We start from the raw sequence: 19,150 nt of genomic DNA, 5'->3' as shown, positions 1-19,150 counted from the left end.
CTGTATCACCATTTGTATCACCACTTGTGTCAGGACCTGTATCACCACTTGTGTCACCACTTGTGTCAGGACCTGTATCACCATTTGTATCACCACTTGTGTCAGGACCTGTATCACCATTTGTATCACCACTTGTGTCAGGACCTGTATCACCACTTGTGTCACCACTTGTGTCAGGACCTGTATCACCACTTGTGTCACCACTTGTGTCAGGACCTGTATCACCATTTGTATCACCACTTGTGTCAGGACCTGTATCACCATTTGTATCACCACTTGTGTCAGGACCTGTATCACCACTTGTGTCACCACTTGTGTCAGGACCTGTATCACCATTTGTATCACCACTTGTGTTAGGACCTGTATCATCACTTGTGTCACCACTTGTGTCAGGACCTGTATCACCATTTGTATCACCACTTGTGTCAGGACCTGTATCACCACTTGTGTCAGGACCTGTATCACCACTTGTATCACCCCTTGTGTCAGGACGAGTGTGTCGGGACGAGTGTGTCGACTTCCTGTTAGCTTGACTAACTTCCTGATAGCCTGACTAACTTCCTGTTAGCTTGACTAACTTCCTGATAGCCTGACTAACTTCCTGTTAGCTTGACTAACTTCCTGATAGCCTGACTAACTTCCTGACAGCCTGACTAACTTCCTGTTAGCTTGACTAACTTCCTGACAGCCTGACTAACTTCCTGTTAGCTTGACTAACTTCTGGTTGAAAAGGTCTATGTATGATGACGTATGCGCGTGACGTCACTAGCTAAACGGAAGTATTAGTACACCATTGAATCCAATACAAAAAGCTCAGTTTTCATCTCATAATTCCACAGTATTGTGGACATCTGTGTTGGTGAATCTTTTGCAATTTGTTTAATGAACAATGAAGACTGCAAAGAAGAAAGTTGTAGGTGGGATCGGTGTATTAGCGGCTGGCTGCAGCAACACAACCAGGAGGACTTTGACTTGGATAGCAGACGCGCTATCCGACGCTAGCCGCCGACCGCACGGATGATCGGGTGAAGTCCTTCGTCGCTCCGTCGATCGCTGGAACGCAGGTGAGCACGGGTGTTGATGAGCAGATGAGGGCTGGCTGGCGTAGGTGGATAGCTAATGTTTTTAGCATAGCTCTGTGAGGTCCGGTTGCTAAGTTAGCTTCAATGGCGTCGTTAGCAACAGCATTGTTAACCTTCACCAGGCTGGAAAGTATTAACCGTGTAGTTACATGTCCATGGTTTAATAGTATTGTTGATCTGCTGTCCATCCTTCCAGTCAGGGCTTTATTTATTCTGTTTCTATCTGCATTTAAGCTGATGCTATCACGTTAGCTCCGTAGCTAAAGTGCTTCGCCGATGTATTGTCATGGAGATAAAAGTCACTGTGAATGTCCATTTGGCGTTGTGGACTCTCATTTTCAAGAGGATATAGTATCCCAGGTGCTTTCTAATACAAATCTGTGATCCACAATAGAAAAAGGAGAGAGTGTGGAATCCAATGAGCCAGCTTGTACCTAAGTTACGGTCAGAGCGGAAAAAGATACGTCCTGCACTGCACTCTAGTCCTTCACTCGCACGTTCCTCATCCACGAATCTTTCATCCTGGCTCAAATTAATGGGGTAATCGTCACTTTCTCGGTCCGAATCTCTCTCGCTCCATTGTAAACAACGGGGAATTGTGAGGAATACTAGCTCCTGTGACGTCACGCTACTTCCAACCTGCGACGTCACGCTACTTCCAACCTGCGACGTCACGCTACTTCCAACCTGCGACGTCATGCTACTTCCAACCTGTGACGTCACGCTACTTCCAACCTGCGACGTCACGCTACTTCCAACCTGCGACGTCATGCTACTTCCAACCTGTGACGTCACGCTACTTCCAACCTGCGACGTCACGCTACTTCCAACCTGCGACGTCACGCTACTTCCAACCTGCGACGTCATGCTACTTCCAACCTGTGACGTCACGCTACTTCCAACCTGCGACGTCACGCTACTTCCAACCTGCGACGTCATGCTACTTCCAACCTGTGACGTCACGCTACTTCCAACCTGTGACGTCACGCTACTTCCGGTACAGGCAAGGCTTTTTTTTATCAGAGACCAAAAGTTGCCAACTTTATCGTCGATGTTCTCTACTAAATCCTTTCAGCAAAAATATGTCAATATCGCCAAATGATCAAGTATGACACATAGAATGGATCTGCTATCCCCGTTTAAACTAAAAAAAATTTCATTTCAGTAGGCCTTTAATACTTATAATACTAAAACTGATTAAATTATACTTACTTTATACTTCGAATATTGCTTAAATTAAAGTTAATACTTCTAATATTTTTTAAAGTTGAGTTTATAATCGTAACAACTGTTAAAAGAAGAGTTTATAGTGGCAACAATTGTTAAAAGAAGAGTTTAAATGTGTAAGAATGGCAGAAAGATGACATTGTAGTCAAGCTGTAGAGAAGATAATAAACTTACTTCAAGCAGGATCAACAAGATCGACGTTTAAAGGCAGCATGGGATGGAAAAGTCCACATTCAACTCTAAAATGTGTCCAAAAGTCAAAGTGTAGCTTCAACGTTCACTTTGTCGTCCTTTTCTTCTTTCTTTCGCTCCAAAATAAAAGGATGTTTCCCACACAAAGTTTAAAGTGTTCCAGTGCTGACGAGGAGGACCAAAGACAAGTTAGATGAAGTTCAAAAAGCAAGAAAGATGAAGTTTAGGCCAACCAAGCAGAATGTAAAAAGGGGGCGGAGTCTAAGCAGGACCGGACCGGAAGCGAGTTTAGAAACCCGAGCGCAGAGCAGGGATGACCACGCCCCCCAGAGCTCATTTGATTGGTCCCTGCAAAGTCCTTTCTTCTTCCTCTGCTGCTGTCTAGCTGATTTCTCATGCAGTGTTAGTGCGCCACTTTTGCCCCCAGCGGTCACTGAGGAACATGAATGTCTGTCTTGTTGATGACGTCACCCGCTGAAGGAAGGAAGCATCATGAAGGTGAACATGTCGTCATCATGACTAATGTACACACTGACAGTCGCCATCATGACAAATGTACACACTGACAGTCGTCATCATGACAAATGTACACACTGACAGTCGTCATCATGACAAATGTACACACTGACAGTCGTCATCATGACAAATGTACACACTGACAGTCGTCATCATGACAAATGTACACACTGACAGTCGTCATCATGACAAATGTACACACTGACAGTCGTCATCATGACAAATGTACACACTGACAGTCGTCATCATGACAAATGTACACACTGACAGTCGTCATCATGACAAATGTACACACTGACAGTCGTCATCATGACGAATGTACACACTGACAGTCGTCATCATGACAAATGTACACACTGACAGTCGTCATCATGACGAATGTACACACTGACAGTCGTCATCATGACAAATGTACACACTGACAGTCGTCATCATGACAAATGTACACACTGACAGTCGTCATCATGACAAATGTACACACTGACAGTCGTCATCATGACGAATGTACACACTGACAGTCGTCATCATGACAAATGTACACACTGACAGTCGTCATCATGACGAATGTACACACTGACAGTCGTCATCATGACAAATGTACACACTGACAGTCGTCATCATGACAAATGTACACACTGACAAACGTAAAGTACACGTGATGTACAGAAAATACACTTAATGTGCGTAAAGTACACGTGATGTGATGTAAAGTACACGTGATGTACATAAAGTACAAACCTCGTTTCCATAAGAGTTGGTAAATGGTGTTAGATGTAAATATAAAGTGAATACAATTATTTGTGAATCCTTTTCAAGCCATATTCAGTTGAATATGCTACAAAGACAACATATTTCATGTTCAAACTCATAAACTTTATTTTTTTTTTGCAAATTATCATTAAGTTATAATGTCATGGCTGCAACACGTGCCAAAGTAGTTGTGAAAGGGCATGTTCACCACTGTGTTACATGGCCTTTCCTTTGAACAACACTCAGTTTTGGTTTGGGAAGTGAGGAGACACATTTTTGAAGTGGAATTCTTTCCCATTCTTGCTTGATGTACAGCTTAAGTTGTTCAACAGTCTCCCTTCTCATATTTTAGACGCCACACATTTTCAATGTCTGGACTACAGGCAGGCCAGTCTAGTACCTGCACTCTTTTACTATGAAGCCACATTGATGTAACACCTGGCTTGGCATTGTCTTGCTGAAATAAGCAAGACAATGGTAACAACATATGTTGCTCCAAAAGCTGTATGTACCTTTCAGCATTAATGGTGCCTTCACAGATGTGTAAGTTACCCATGTCTTGGCCACTAATACACCCCCATACCATCACACACTAATACACCCCCATACCATCACACTAATACACCCCCATACCATCACACACTAATACACCCCCATACCATCACACTAATACACCCCCATACCATCACACACTAATACACCCCCATACCATCACACACTAATACACCCCCATACCATCACACACTAATACACCCCCATACCATCACACACTAATACACCCCCATACCATCACACACTAATACACCCCCATACCATCACACACTAATACACCCCCATACCATCACACACTAATACACCCCCATACCATCACACACTAATACACCCCCATACCATCACACACTAATACACCCCCATACCATCACACACTAATACACCCCCATACCATCACACACTAATACACCCCCATAGCATCACACACTAATACACCCCCATACCATCACACACTAATACACCCCCATACCATCACACACTAATACACCCCCATACCATCACACACTAATACACCCCCATACCATCACACACTAATACACCCCCATACCATCACACACTAATACACCCCCATACCATCACACACTAATACACCCCCATACCATCACACACTAATACACCCCCATACCATCACACACTAATACACCCCCATACCATCACACACTAATACACCCCCATACCATCACACACTAATACACCCCCATACCATCACACACTAATACACCCCCATACCATCACACACTAATACACCCCCATACCATCACACACTAATACACCCCCATACCATCACACACTAATACACCCCTATACCATCACACACTAATACACCCCCATACCATCACACATGCTGCCTTTTACACTTTCACCCTAGAACAGTCCGGATGGTTCTTTTCCTCTTTGGTCCGGAGGACACGACGTCCACAGTTTCCAAAAACAATTAGAAATGTGGACTCGTCAGACCACAGAACACTTTTCCACTTTGCATGAGTCCATCTTAGATGATCTCAGGCCCAGCCAAGCCGACGGCGTTTCTGGGTGTTGTTGATAAACGGTTTCCGCCTTGCATAGGAGAGTTTTAACTTGCACTTACAGATGTAGCGAGCAACTGTAGTTACTGACAGTGGCTTTCTGAAGTGTTCCATGTGGTGATATCCTTTACACACACTTGTTGATGCAGTACAGCCTGAGGGATGGAAGGTCACGGGCTTAGCTGCTTACCTGCAGTGATTTCTCCACATTCTCTTTGATGATATTACGGAGCGTAGATGGTGAAATCCCTAAATTCCTTGCAATAGCTGCATGAGAAAGGTTGTTCTTAAACTGTTCAACAATTTGCTCAGGCATTTGTTGACAAAGTGGTGACCCTCGCCCCATCCTTGTTTGTGAATGACTGAGCATTTCATGGAATCTACTTTTATAGCCAATCATGGCACCCACCTGTTCCCAATTAGCCTGTTCACCTGTGGGATGTTCCAAATAAGTGTTTGATGAGCATTCCTCAACTTTATCACTATTTATTGCCACCTTTCACAACTTCTTTGTCACGTGTTGCTGCCATCAAATTATAAAGTTAATGATTATTTGCAAAAAAAAAATTTTTTTTTATGAGTTTGAACATGAAATATGTTGTCTTTGTAGCATATTCAACTGAATATGGCTTGAAAAGGATTCGCAAATCATTGTATTCACTTTATATTTACATCTAACACCATTTACCAACTCATATGGAAACGGGGTTTGTACACGTGATGTGATGTAAAGTACACATGATGTACATACAGTACACGTGATGTAAAGTACACATGATGTACATACAGTACACGTGATGTGATGTAAAGTACACGTGATGTACATAAAGTACACATGATGTACATACAGTACACGTGATGTGATGTAAAGTACACGTGATGTACATAAAGTACACATGATGTACATACAGTACACGTGATGTGATGTAAAGTACACGTGATGTACATAAAGTACACATGATGTACATACAGTACACGTGATGTAAAGTACACATGATGTACATACAGTACACGTGATGTACATAAAGTACACGTGATGTACATACAGTACACGTGATGTGATGTAAAGTACACGTGATGTACATAAAGTACACATGATGTACATACAGTACACGTGATGTGATGTAAAGTACACGTGATGTACATAAAGTACACATGATGTACATACAGTACACGTGATGTAAAGTACACATGATGTACATACAGTACACGTGATGTACATAAAGTACACGTGATGTACATACAGTACACGTGATGTAAAGTACACATGATGTACATACAGTACACGTGATGTAAAGTACACATGATGTACATACAGTACACGTGATGTAAAGTACACATGATGTACATACAGTACACGTGATGTACATAAAGTACACATGATGTACATACAGTACACGTGATGTGATGTAAAGTACACGTGATGTACATAAAGTACACATGATGTACATACAGTACACGTGATGTGATGTAAAGTACACGTGATGTGATGTAAAGTACACATGATGTACATACAGTACACGTGATGTGATGTAAAGTACACATGATGTACATACAGTACACTTGATGTGATGTAAAGTACAGGTGATGTACATACAGTACACGTGATGTGATGTAAAGTACACATGATGTACATACAGTACACTTGATGTGATGTAAAGTACATGTGATGTACATACAGTACACGTGATGTGATGTAAAGTACATGTGATGTACATACAGTACACGTGCTGTGATGTAAAGTACATGTGATGTACATACAGTACACTTGATGTGATGTAAAGTACAGGTGATGTACATACAGTACACGTGATGTGATGTAAAGTACAGGTGATGTACATACAGTACACGTGATGTGATGTAAAGTACACATGATGTACATACAGTACACGTGCTGTGATGTAAAGTACATGTGATGTACATACAGTACACGTGATGTGATGTAAAGTACACATGATGTACATACAGTACACGTGCTGTGATGTAAAGTACATGTGATGTACATACAGTACACTTGATGTGATGTAAAGTACAGGTGATGTACATACAGTACACTTGATGTTATGTAAAGTACACATGATGTACATACTGTACACTTGATGTGATGTAAAGTACACATGATGTACATACAGTACACTTGATGTGATGTAAAGTACATGTGATGTACATACAGTACACTTGATGTGATGTAAAGTACATGTGATGTACATACAGTACACTTGATGTGATGTAAAGTACATGTGATGTACATACAGTACACTTGATGTGATGTAAAGTACATGTGATGTACATACAGTACACTTGATGTGATGTAAAGTACATGTGATGTACATACAGTACACTTGATGTGATGTAAAGTACATGTGATGTACATACAGTACACTTGATGTGATGTAAAGTACATGTGATGTACATACAGTACACTTGATGTGATGTAAAGTACATGTGATGTACATACAGTACACTTGATGTGATGTAAAGTACATGTGATGTACATACAGTACACTTGATGTGATGTAAAGTACATGTGATGTACATACAGTACACTTGATGTGATGTAAAGTACATGTGATGTACATACAGTACACTTGATGTGATGTAAAGTACACATGATGTACATACATACACTTGATGTGATGTAAAGTACACTTGATGTGATGTAAAGTACAGGTGATGTACATACAGTACACGTGATGTGATGTAAAGTACACTTGATGTGATGTAAAGTACATGTGATGTACATACAGTACACTTGATGTGATGTAAAGTACAGGTGATGTACATACAGTACACTTGATGTGATGTAAAGTACACATGATGTACATACAGTACACTTGATGTGATGTAAAGTACATGTGATGTACATACAGTACACTTGATGTGATGTAAAGTACATGTGATGTACATACAGTCATTATTCTCTAATGATGACTCAGCAGTAAAAAAAAACAGGACATTTGGAGTCAGTTCCATTTGGAAGTCTTTGTTTCTCTTTTCTCCCTTTTGGCTGCCAGTGAGCCACACAAGTACACAGAAGAAGTATGTACTTAGTACAGGGTCACCAAGCACACAGAAGAAGTATGTACTTAGTTCAGGGTCACCAAGCACACAGAAGAAGTATGTACTTAGTTCAGGGTCACCAAGTAAACAGAAGAAGTATGTACTTAGTTCAGGGTCACCAAGCACACAGAAGAAGTATGTACTTAGTACAGGGTCACCAAGCACACAGAAGAAGTATGTACTTAGTTCAGGGTCACCAAGTAAACAGAAGAAGTATGTACTTAGTACAGGGTCACCAAGCACACAGAAGAAGTATGTACTTAGTTCAGGGTCACCAAGTACACAGAAGAAGTATGTACTTAGTTCAGGGTCACCAAGTAAACAGAAGAAGTATGTACTTAGTTCAGGGTCACCAAGTACACAGAAGAAGTATGTACTTAGTTCAGATTCACCAAGTACACAGAAGAAGTATGTACTTAGTTCAGGGTCACCAAGTAAACAGAAGAAGTATGTACTTAGTTCAGGGTCACCAAGTACACAGAAGAAGTATGTACTTAGTTCAGATTCACCAAGTACACAGAAGAAGTATGTACATAGTTCAGGGTCACCAAGCACACAGAAGAAGTATGTACATAATTCAGTCACCAAGTACACAGAAGAAGTATGTACATAGTTCAGAGTCACCAAGCACACAGAAGAAGTATGTACATAGTTCAGTCACCAAGTACACAGAAGAAGTATGTACATAATTCAGAGTCACCAAGCACACAGAAGAAGTATGTACATAGTTCAGTCACCAAGTACACAGAAGAAGTATGTACATAATTCAGAGTCACCAAGTACACAGAAGAAGTATGTACATAGTTCAGAGTCACCAAGTACACAGAAGAAGTATGTACATAGTTCAGAGTCACCAAGTACACAGAATAAGTATGTACATAGTTCAGAGTCACCAAGTACACAGAAGAAGTATGTACATAATTCAGAGTCACCAAGTACATTTGGGGAGTACCAATGTCAGGGGGAGGGGCTAAGGGTGTTGGCAAAGTGCGCTAAGAGTCCAGTGCTGTCACTCCTTCTTGAAAATGTTATTTCCTTACAATCAAGCAGGAGACATGATCAGAGTAATAATTAGTCATTCTTTACAATATTATGTACTACTTTGTCATTCTTTACAATATTATGTACTACTTTGTCATTCTTTACAATATTGCACATGATCAGAGTACTACTTTGTCATTCTTTACAATATTGCACATGATCAGAGTACTACTTTGTCATTCTTTACAATATTGCACATGATCAGAGTACTACTTTGTCATTCTTTACAATATTGCACATGATCAGAGTACTACTTTGTCATTCTTTACAATATTGCACATGATCAGAGTACTACTTTGTCATTCTTTACAATATTGCACATGATCAGAGTAATACTTTGTCATTCTTTACAATATTGCACATGATCAGAGTACTACTTTGTCATTCTTTACAATATTGCACATGATCAGAATAATACTTTGTCATTCCTTACAATATTGCACATGATCAGAGTAATACTTTGTCATTCTTTACAATATTTCACATGATCAGAGTACTACTTTGTCATTCTTTACAATATTATGCATGATCAGAGTACTACTTTGTCATTCTTTACAATATTTCACATGATCAGAGTACTACTTTGTCATTCTTTACAATATTGCACATGATCAGAGTACTACTTTGTCATTCTTTACAATATTATGCATGATCAGAGTACTACTTTGTCATTCTTTACAATATTTCACATGATCAGAGTACTACTTTGTCATTCTTTACAATATTTCACATGATCAGAGTACTACTTTGTCATTCTTTACAATATTGCACATGATCAGAGTACTACTTTGTCATTCTTTACAATATTATGCATGATCAGAGTACTACTTTGTCATTCTTTACAATATTGCACATGATCAGAGTACTACTTTGTCATTCTTTACAATATTATGCATGATCAGAGTACTACTTTGTCATTCTTTACAATATTATGCATGATCAGAGTATTACTTTGTCATTCTTTACAATATTTCACATGATCAGAGTACTACTTTGTCATTCTTTACAATATTATGCATGATCAGAGTACTACTTTGTCATTCTTTACAATATTATGCATGATCAGAGTAATACTTTGTCATTCTTTACAATATTGTGCACGATCAGAGCAATACTTAGTCATTCTTTACAATATTATGCACGATCAGAGTAATACTTGGTCATTATTTACAATAGTATGCACGATCAGAATAATACTTAGTCATTATTTACAATATTATGCATGATCAGAATAATACTTAGTCATTCTCTACATTACACCAAGTGGATCACTGGAGGACACAATATTTCTTGTAGTCCGACTCAAAGTCTTCATCCATGCTACTGGTGTCGGCCATCTTCTTGCCGTCAGTCCTTGGCAGGAAGTGGGAGTAATTGACTTCCTGTTGCTCGTAGAAGAGGATGTACGCCGAGTCAGTGTCAATCTCCGCAGAATGTACTTCCTGGAAGAAGATCATGGATTCAGTTAGAGTCAATAACAGCAGCACAGTCCTGGATCAGAGACTTCCTGTCCGACCGTGGGACCGGAGTTGGGCCTCATGTCTCTACAGCCCTCAGCTCTCAGGGTTTGTACGGAGCCCTCTGCTCCACACTTAGTACCCACAACTGCATCTCACCCAGACCATGCCGTGGTCAAATCTGCAAACGACACCACTTCAGTGGGACTGATCTCCGGAGTACAGGGAGGGGGTTCAGAGACTGGTGAGGTGGTGTGCTGATAACAACCTGGACCTGGACCTGGACCTCAACATCTCCAAGACAAAGGAGGTGATTGTGGACTACAGGAGAAGGAAGACTGATCTGATTAACGGGGGAAAGGGTGCCAAGCTTTAGGTTCCTGGGTGTGCACATGGATGCAGACCTCAGATGGAGCTCCAACACCTTGGCAACCACAAGGAAGGCCCAACCTGAGGATCCTCAGGAGGATCACCTTGAAGGGAGCTGCTGACCGTCTTTTAGCGCTGCTGACGTATTGAATCTCTGCGTAGGTCACCAGCTGCACAAAAACGTACTAGAGAGGAGCATCAACACCACCCAAAGGAATATTGGTCACCCTCTCCCTCCCTACAGGACCTCTACTCACCGGTCACCCTCTACCTCCCTACATGACCTCTACTCACCGGTCACCCTCTCCCTCCCTACAGGACCTCTACTCACCGGTCACCCTCTCCCTCCCTACAGGACCTCTACTCACCGGTCACCCTCTACCTCCCTACAGGACCTCTACTCACCGGTCACCCTCTACCTCCCTACAGGACCTCTACTCACCGGTCACCCTCTACCTCCCTACAGGACCTCTACTCACCGGTCACCCTCTACCTCCCTACAGGACCTCTACTCACCGGTCACCCTCTCCCTCCCTACAGGACCTCCACTCACCGGTCACCCTCTCCCTCCCTACATGACCTCTACTCACCGGTCACCCTCTCCCTCCCTACAGGACCTCTACTCACCGGTCACGCTCTACCTCCCTACATGACTTCTACTCACCGGTCACCCTCTCCCTCCCTACAGGGCCTCTACTCACCGGTCACCCTCTCCCTCCCTACAGGACCTCTACTCACCGGTCACCCTCTACCTCCCTACAGGACCTCTACTCACCGGTCACGCTCTACCTCCCTACAGGACCTCTACTCACCGGTCACCCTCTCCCTCCTTACAGGACCTCTACTCACTGGTCACGCTCTACCTCCCTACATGACCTCTACTCACCGGTCACCCTCTCCCTCCCTACAGGACCTCTACTCACCGGTCACCCTCTACCTCCCTACATGACCTCTACTCACCGGTCACCCTCTCCCTCCCTACAGGACCTCTACTCACCGGTCACGCTCTACCTCCCTACAGGACCTCCACTCACCGGTCACCCTCTCCCTCCCTACAGGACCTCTGCTCACCGGTCACCCTCTACCTCCCTACAGGACCTCTACTCACCGGTCACCCTCTCCCTCCCTACATGACCTCTGCTCACCGGTCACCCTCTCCCTCCCTACAGGACCTCTGCTCACCGGTCACCCTCTCCCTCCCTACAGGACCTCTGCTCACCGGTCACCCTCTCCCTCCCTACATGACCTCTGCTCACCGGTCACCCTCTCCCTCCCTACAGGACCTCTACTCACCGGTCACCCTCTCCCTCCCTACAGGACCTCTGCTCACCGGTCACCCTCTCCCTCCCTACAGGACCTCTGCTCACCGGTCACCCTCTCCCTCCCTACAGGACCTCTGCTCACCGGTCACCCTCTCCCTCCCTACATGACCTCTGCTCACCGGTCACCCTCTCCCTCCCTACAGGACCTCTACTCACCGGTCACCCTCTCCCTCCCTACAGGACCTCTGCTCACCGGTCACCCTCTCCCTCCCTACAGGACCTCTACTCACCGGTCACCCTCTCCCTCCCTACATGACCTCTGCTCACCGGTCACCCTCTCCCTCCCTACATGACCTCTGCTCACCGGTCTCCCTCTCCCTCCCTACAGGGCCTCTACTCACCGGTCACCCTCTCCCTCCCTACATGACCTCTGCTCACCGGTCACCCTCTCCCTCCCTACAGGACCTCTGCTCACCGGTCACCCTCTCCCTCCCTACAGGACCTCTACTCACCTACGGTTGTGAGCTTTGGCTAACCATGGCGGTACAAAGAGTCAGAAAGAGTTTCTTCTGAGTGCAGCAACACTGCTAAAGCTCTCTCTTCACCACGACGGACCGACTGCAGACGCCGCACCAACCCCACCATTTCTTCCTTTCTCCCTGACTCAATCCTGTAGCCACCAAACCGGAAACCTTCAACGTCCTGGCTGAAGCTTAAAATTCTGTCCATAAAAATCGATGACAGAGGTCAGCTCTGGCGAAGTCCAATCCTCAGTGGAAACCCGTTTGACTTACTGCCGACTAGGTTCTGACTCGGGTCATGCAGGGAGCTAACAGCCCAGATCTGGCACTATCCCACAGGACCCCTACCACCCCTCAGTCTCCTGGCACCTGGGAGGAGGCTAAAGACTTTGTGATGGAGGACCAACAGACCGAGGAACAGCTTCAGGATGCTAAACTCTCCCACAGTCCTTCCCCACTAATAGATTATAACATTTGCATTTCTTTGCCACTAAAGCAAACTGCCATCAAAATGCTGGACTGTCAGGGTCAACTTACCAAATCAGCAGGGGGCCGACCTTCTATTTGCTAAGGAGTGTGTATGTGAGTCATGGAGGTACTTGTGTGTGACACTTACCTTACAACTGCTATCATTGTAACAGTACCATTTGCCATTGGGGTTTTTGGCGTAAGTCACATAGTGGCCCCCGCCCATGATTCCTGAATGGCACTGAGGAGGCACAGAGACGTCACACAACTCAACACAAGTCCAAGAAACACAAAAAACACATAAAGAACACAATGTGCCAATGACTGTTGTTGTGCTGGCAGAGGTTTATGGTTTCTGCACCACAACAAAGCCAAAGCACTGCTGTCAAGGCTGTAGAGGAGCAAGACTTTGGATCCTGCACCGTCCTCTCAGACTAAGGTGAGGAGCATGAATGACAAGATGTTCCAAGACCAGCTGGACGGTCCAGATCCAATCATTTGTTGGATGACATTTTCAATTGTAGACAACGTGGCATTTTTTGGAATGTGCCACAAACACGTGATTAATCAAGACCGATGATGTGCAACAACCATCTTCTTTAGTCAGTCAGATGTCGCCCTGCGTGATCCACACACTCCTCATTCACCACAGGTGGCGCTGCTGACTCAATTTAGGGGCCGTCACGCTAGTTTTATTGGCGTATGGTGCCGTCCGCCAAAAACAACAAAGGAAAGGAAGCAGGGCGGACAGTAAAATGGCATACAGAGGAGGGGGGAAACAAGCTCAACCTGTAAGTTAACACATGCATTTGATCTTATTTAACGTTATTTATGCCTCCTTGTTGCCACGGTGATCATAGAGACATAGACACTGTGGTCATAGAGACACTGTGGTCATAGAGACATAGACACTGTGGTCATAGAGACATAGAAAACTGTGGTCATAGAGACACTGTGGTCATAGAGACACTGTGGTCATAGAGACATAGACACTGTGGTCATAGAAACATAGACACTGTGGTCATAGAGATACTGTGGTCATAGAGACATAGAAATATAGAGACACTGGGGTCATAGAGACATAGAAATATAGAGACACTGTGGTCATAGAGATACTGTGGTCATAGAGACATAGAAATATAGAGACACTGTGGTCATAAAGACACTGTGGTCATAGAAACATAGACACTGTGGTCAGAGACACTGTGGTCATAGAGACACTGTGCTCATACAGACATAGACACAGTGGTCATAGAGACATAGACACTGTGGTCATAGAGACACTGTGGTCATAGAGACACTGTGCTCATACAGACATCGACACTGTGGTCATAGAGACATAGACACTGTGGTCATAGAGACACTGTGGTCATAGAGACATAGACACTGTGGTCATAGAGACATAGACACTGTGGTCATAGAGACACTGTGGTCATAGAGACATAGACACTGTGGTCATAGAGACATTGACACTGGTCATAAAGACATAGACACTGTGGTCATAGAGACACTGTGGTCATAGAGAGACCTAGACACTGTTCATAGAGACATAGACACTGTGGTCATAGAGACATAGAAACATAGAGACACTGTGGTCATAGAGACATAGAAACATAGAGACACTGTGGTCATAGAGACATAGAAACATAGAGGCTTTAAGGCTCTGACACCACCTGTGGTGGTAGAGCGTCACTTACTGGACAATTGATGTGGCTCTGAGTGCAAGGGTGTGGATCGCGCAAGGCGGCTAATAAATGGAAAAATATTTATTTCTGGGGCGGTGTGGCTCGATTGGTAGAGCGGTCATGCCAGCAACCTAAGGAATCCAGGTTCAATTCCCACATCCGCCATCCGAGTCACTGCTGCTGTGTTCTTGGGCACCTGCTCCCGGTTTCACCCACACTGGCTTTAATGGAACTTAGGTCATGGCTTTCAATACGTAGAACACTTTGAGTGTCTAGACAAAAGTGAATATAATTCACCTCAAGTTTCTTCTAAAGTTTGGTGGGTGTGCTCTACAGCCCGTGTAGTACAGTACACTAGTAGATTAGTGAGAAGTGAAAATGATCAGTACTTACGGATATTGCATAGAGGTTGTAGATGGACTCCAAACACTTGTTTTGTTGGCAGGAGAGTCCAGTGTTGCAGTCGGAGTTCACCCCGTTTACCATGATGTCATCAGTGTGGGGGACCATGATGTCATCAGTGTGGGGGACCATGATGTCATCAGTGTGGGGGACCATGATGTCATCGGTGTGGGGGACTATGATGTCATCGGTGTGCCTTGCGGGGCCCATGATGTCATCGGTGTGCCTTGCGGGGACCATGATGTCATCAGTGTGGGGGCGCATGATGTCATCTGTGTGCCTTGCAGGGGCCATAATGTCATCCGTGTGCCTTGCGGGGACCATGATGTCATCGGTGTGCCTTGCGGGGACCATGATGTCATCGGTGTGCCTTGCAGGGACCATGATGTCATCGGTGTGCCTTGCGGGGACCATGATGCCATCAGTGTGGGGGAGCACGATGTCATCAGTGTGCCTTGCAGGGACCATGGAATACGCTCCCACTGACTCTTCCGGCTGTTCCAACTGCTCATCCCCTCCAGGTGGACCCCTGCAGGTGTCACCCTGCATCCTGTGTCCCTGTGGCTGAGCTTCATCACATTCCTGCTGGTACTCCTTGCTCCTGGAGAGGCCAGGTGTGCTGCTCAGGTGGGACACATGTGGACATAGCTTGATGTCTCCAGCGCTCGCCTTGGGGCTACTGCTCCCGCTCAGGGAAGGTGGGAACCTTTTGCTGAAGGTAGAAGAAGCTGTTGGGAAAGCACAAGAAAAAAGGTTTAAACTCCAAAATGTTTAGGGTTGCAGGTCCGAGGGGGGCTGAGAGGTTCATGAGAAGGACTTGTGCCACATCAATGAGTGTTGGCGTGCGTTAAATGTAACATTTACTGTGTGATGTCCTTCCTGATAAACCACATGGGATACAGAAGTGAGGCCCCAGAGAAGAAGTACAAGAGACATGCAGGGAACAAGGAGGCACAAAGCATGTTTGCTACTTTAGGGGATGTGCAAGAGTGAGAAACTAGGAGGGTTAGGTAGAGAGACATGTTCTGCATATACTCACAGTGGGAATGAAGCAAGCGCTGGTCGAGGTCTTTAGGAACCAAGAAGGTGCTGGGGTCAAAGTCCTCCATCGGGAACTTGACAATCTTTTGAGATTTGATCCAACGACCATTGACAAAGTGGAAGCGCTTCAGGTGGACAATCTGAAACGGAAGCAAGCAGTCCGGTTGAGTACAACAACAATTTGCCTGTAAACAAGAATTCAATTGACCTCCTTGAGAAACATTTCTTCTCACAGTAGTTCAGAACAACTCAACTGGCGGCCCGCGGGCTGAAACACCAGACCGGCCACCCAAGTTCAGCTCAAAACTTGAGAGACCAACATTTTTGAAGCTAATTATTTGATGAATATTATTGTTTGGCATTCTTCTGTCTTGGCAGACAATGGAGTTTTTTGTCAATCAAGTGGTGGAATAGCCAATCCTGGAGCGACTGTTCCATGTGCTGCATGTGAAGACGCGTCATCTGAACTATTTGCCCTCTTGCGTCTCCTTTCCTCCCACTGCCTGTCTCTCTTCTGCTCTGCCGTCTGCGTGGCTGATCTAGTGGCAAGTTGCTGGCCTTTGCAGTCTCCTGACACTTTTTCAAAGCCTGTTGGCATCACATCGTCCTCCTTGAGGTGTCTTTGGGGATTCTGCCATCTTGCATGCGGGTGACATGGCCAAGCAGCACAGGCATCTCTTGGTGAGCAGGGTGAACATGCTAATGGTTCCCAACCGGGCTCGGACCTCTTGGTTTGAAATGTGTTCTTGCCATAAAATGCCTCCGAAGGCAGCTGAGATGGAAGGTGTTGTCCTGTCAGGAGTAAAGGGTCCAGCTCTCACTACCATACAGCAGGCTTGATAAACTGGGATCTTTGTGTTGGTCGTGGGCATGGAGTTGTCCCACACTCTTTGATAGGCGGGCCATGTTTGTTGCGACTATACTAATTCTGGTGGTCAGCTCAGTGTCCAGGTTGAGGCCTGTGGAGATGGTAGACCCAGGGTAGGTGAATTCCTCCACCACAACCAGTGTGTTGTCACCAAAAGGAGATATAAGGAGCGTGGCTGGCGTCTTAGCAGAGGACATTGGTCTCCTTTCTGCTGATTGTGAGACCAACCTCTTTGCAGGCGTCAGCAAAACAGTTTATGAGCTCCTGTAGGCCAGCCTCAGTTTGTGTTGTCGGGGCGTCAGCAAACAGCATCTCACATTTCTCACTTTTGTCTTTGAGCGGAGGTGTGCAAGATTAAACACCCCGGGTGTGAATGCACACGGCTTCTTCAGATCGTCTGAAAGCACATTGCAGCAGCAGAGAGAACAGGATGCCGAAGAGTGTCGGCACAAGGACGCAGCCCTGCTTGACTCCGCTCTTGATCGAGAAAGGGTCTGAGGAAAAAACCCATCGCATTGGACAGTGCCCTGCATGTCCCTGTGGAACGGTTTTATGATCCTCAAGAGCTTGGGGGGGACATCCAATTCTTTGCAAAGTGTGAACAGACCTGGCCTGCTGACCTGATCGAACGCCTTTGGTGAGGTCTAAGAAGGCAATGCACGGGGGAGTCTCTGCTCACCACCCTTCTCTTGCAGGGAAAAGATCATGTTGACTGTGGATCTCTCCGCTCTGAGCCCACACTGCGCTTCAGGATAAACATGCTCAGCGAGATGCTGGAGTCTCTTCAATGCAACGCGGGCGTACAAAGCTGAGGAGGGTTAGACCGCCATAATTGTTGCAATGTCTGCGTTCACCTTTGTTCTTGTACAGCGTGATGATATTGGCATCTTGCATGTGTCCAGAAACCGCTCCTTCCTCCTGGCACTGCAGCAAGAGTTCCAGGAGGTGGTCGAGGAGGCCTGACTGACCACCTCGGGAGAGATGCCATGGTTTCCTGGGCTTTTTGCCACTGGCTGGAGAGTCAATGGCCTTGCTGAGCTCCTCAGTCGTGGCCGGCACATCCATGACGGGCAGGGAGCAGGTGCTTTACATGGTGAAAGTACCGTATTTCCTTGAATTGCCGCCGGGAATATAGTATTCGCCTGCCTAGAATTACAGCCGGGTCAAACTTGTTTCGCAAAATAATTAGCGCATGCTTGGCACTTCCGCCGGGTCAAATATGAGTCGTTAAATGACTCCCGCCTCCTGGTGGTAGAGGGCGCTAGTGATCCTTCTTGCGACTACCAGTACTGCAGAAGACCGGTGCTGCAGAAGAAGACAACAAGCAGCGATCGTTTGCTTGCACTTTTACCATGGAGGATTACATATCTAAAATAAAACAGTTTTCTAAACTGGACTTTCAATCGAAGCAGGAGGTAATAATTAAAGGAATATCTCCAGAGACTTTTAAAACTGAAGAAAGATAAGGAAGACTGCCTTTGATAAGAAGCAGCTGCAGATGGACATCATTTATAAGTAAAGGTAAGACCATAATAATGTTTTTTTTAATTAAATGTGCTTTTCATGATAAGGTAAGCGCCGGAGTGAGAAGAGGTTTTAAAATAATTAGCGCATGCTTGCCCATCCCGGATG

General features: G+C 44.9%; 2 protein-coding genes across 7 annotated transcripts in view; both read right to left on the bottom strand.

Moving 5' to 3' along the window:
* LOC133663107 (pleckstrin homology-like domain family B member 1) overlaps nucleotides 1-2,738 on the bottom strand; it is a 115,936-nt gene extending 113,198 nt beyond the window's left edge. For all 6 annotated transcript variants that reach the window (XR_009828244.1, XM_062067334.1, XM_062067332.1 and 3 more), the window contains exon 1: nucleotides 2,484-2,738. The gene's annotated coding sequence lies outside the window, so the exon portion shown is untranslated. The remainder of the gene's footprint in view (nucleotides 1-2,483) is intronic.
* A 5,515-nt stretch (nucleotides 2,739-8,253) lies between these two features.
* Nucleotides 8,254-19,150, bottom strand: part of usp32 (ubiquitin specific peptidase 32) — a 105,368-nt gene continuing 94,471 nt past the window's right edge. Inside the window, exons 32-35 of the mRNA XM_062067328.1 lie at nucleotides 16,649-16,790; nucleotides 15,601-16,337; nucleotides 13,671-13,763; nucleotides 8,254-10,887 (exon numbers count right to left, since the gene is read on the bottom strand). Of these exons, the coding sequence (XP_061923312.1) occupies nucleotides 10,714-10,887; nucleotides 13,671-13,763; nucleotides 15,601-16,337; nucleotides 16,649-16,790 (1,146 nt within the window). The 3' untranslated portion in view covers nucleotides 8,254-10,713. The remainder of the gene's footprint in view (nucleotides 10,888-13,670; nucleotides 13,764-15,600; nucleotides 16,338-16,648; nucleotides 16,791-19,150) is intronic.

This window comes from Entelurus aequoreus, linkage group LG13, assembly GCF_033978785.1.
Source record: "Entelurus aequoreus isolate RoL-2023_Sb linkage group LG13, RoL_Eaeq_v1.1, whole genome shotgun sequence".
NCBI lineage: Eukaryota > Metazoa > Chordata > Actinopteri > Syngnathiformes > Syngnathidae > Entelurus > Entelurus aequoreus.
Note: the sequence above shows the minus strand (reverse complement) of the source record. Positions and strands in the feature narration are given on the sequence as shown.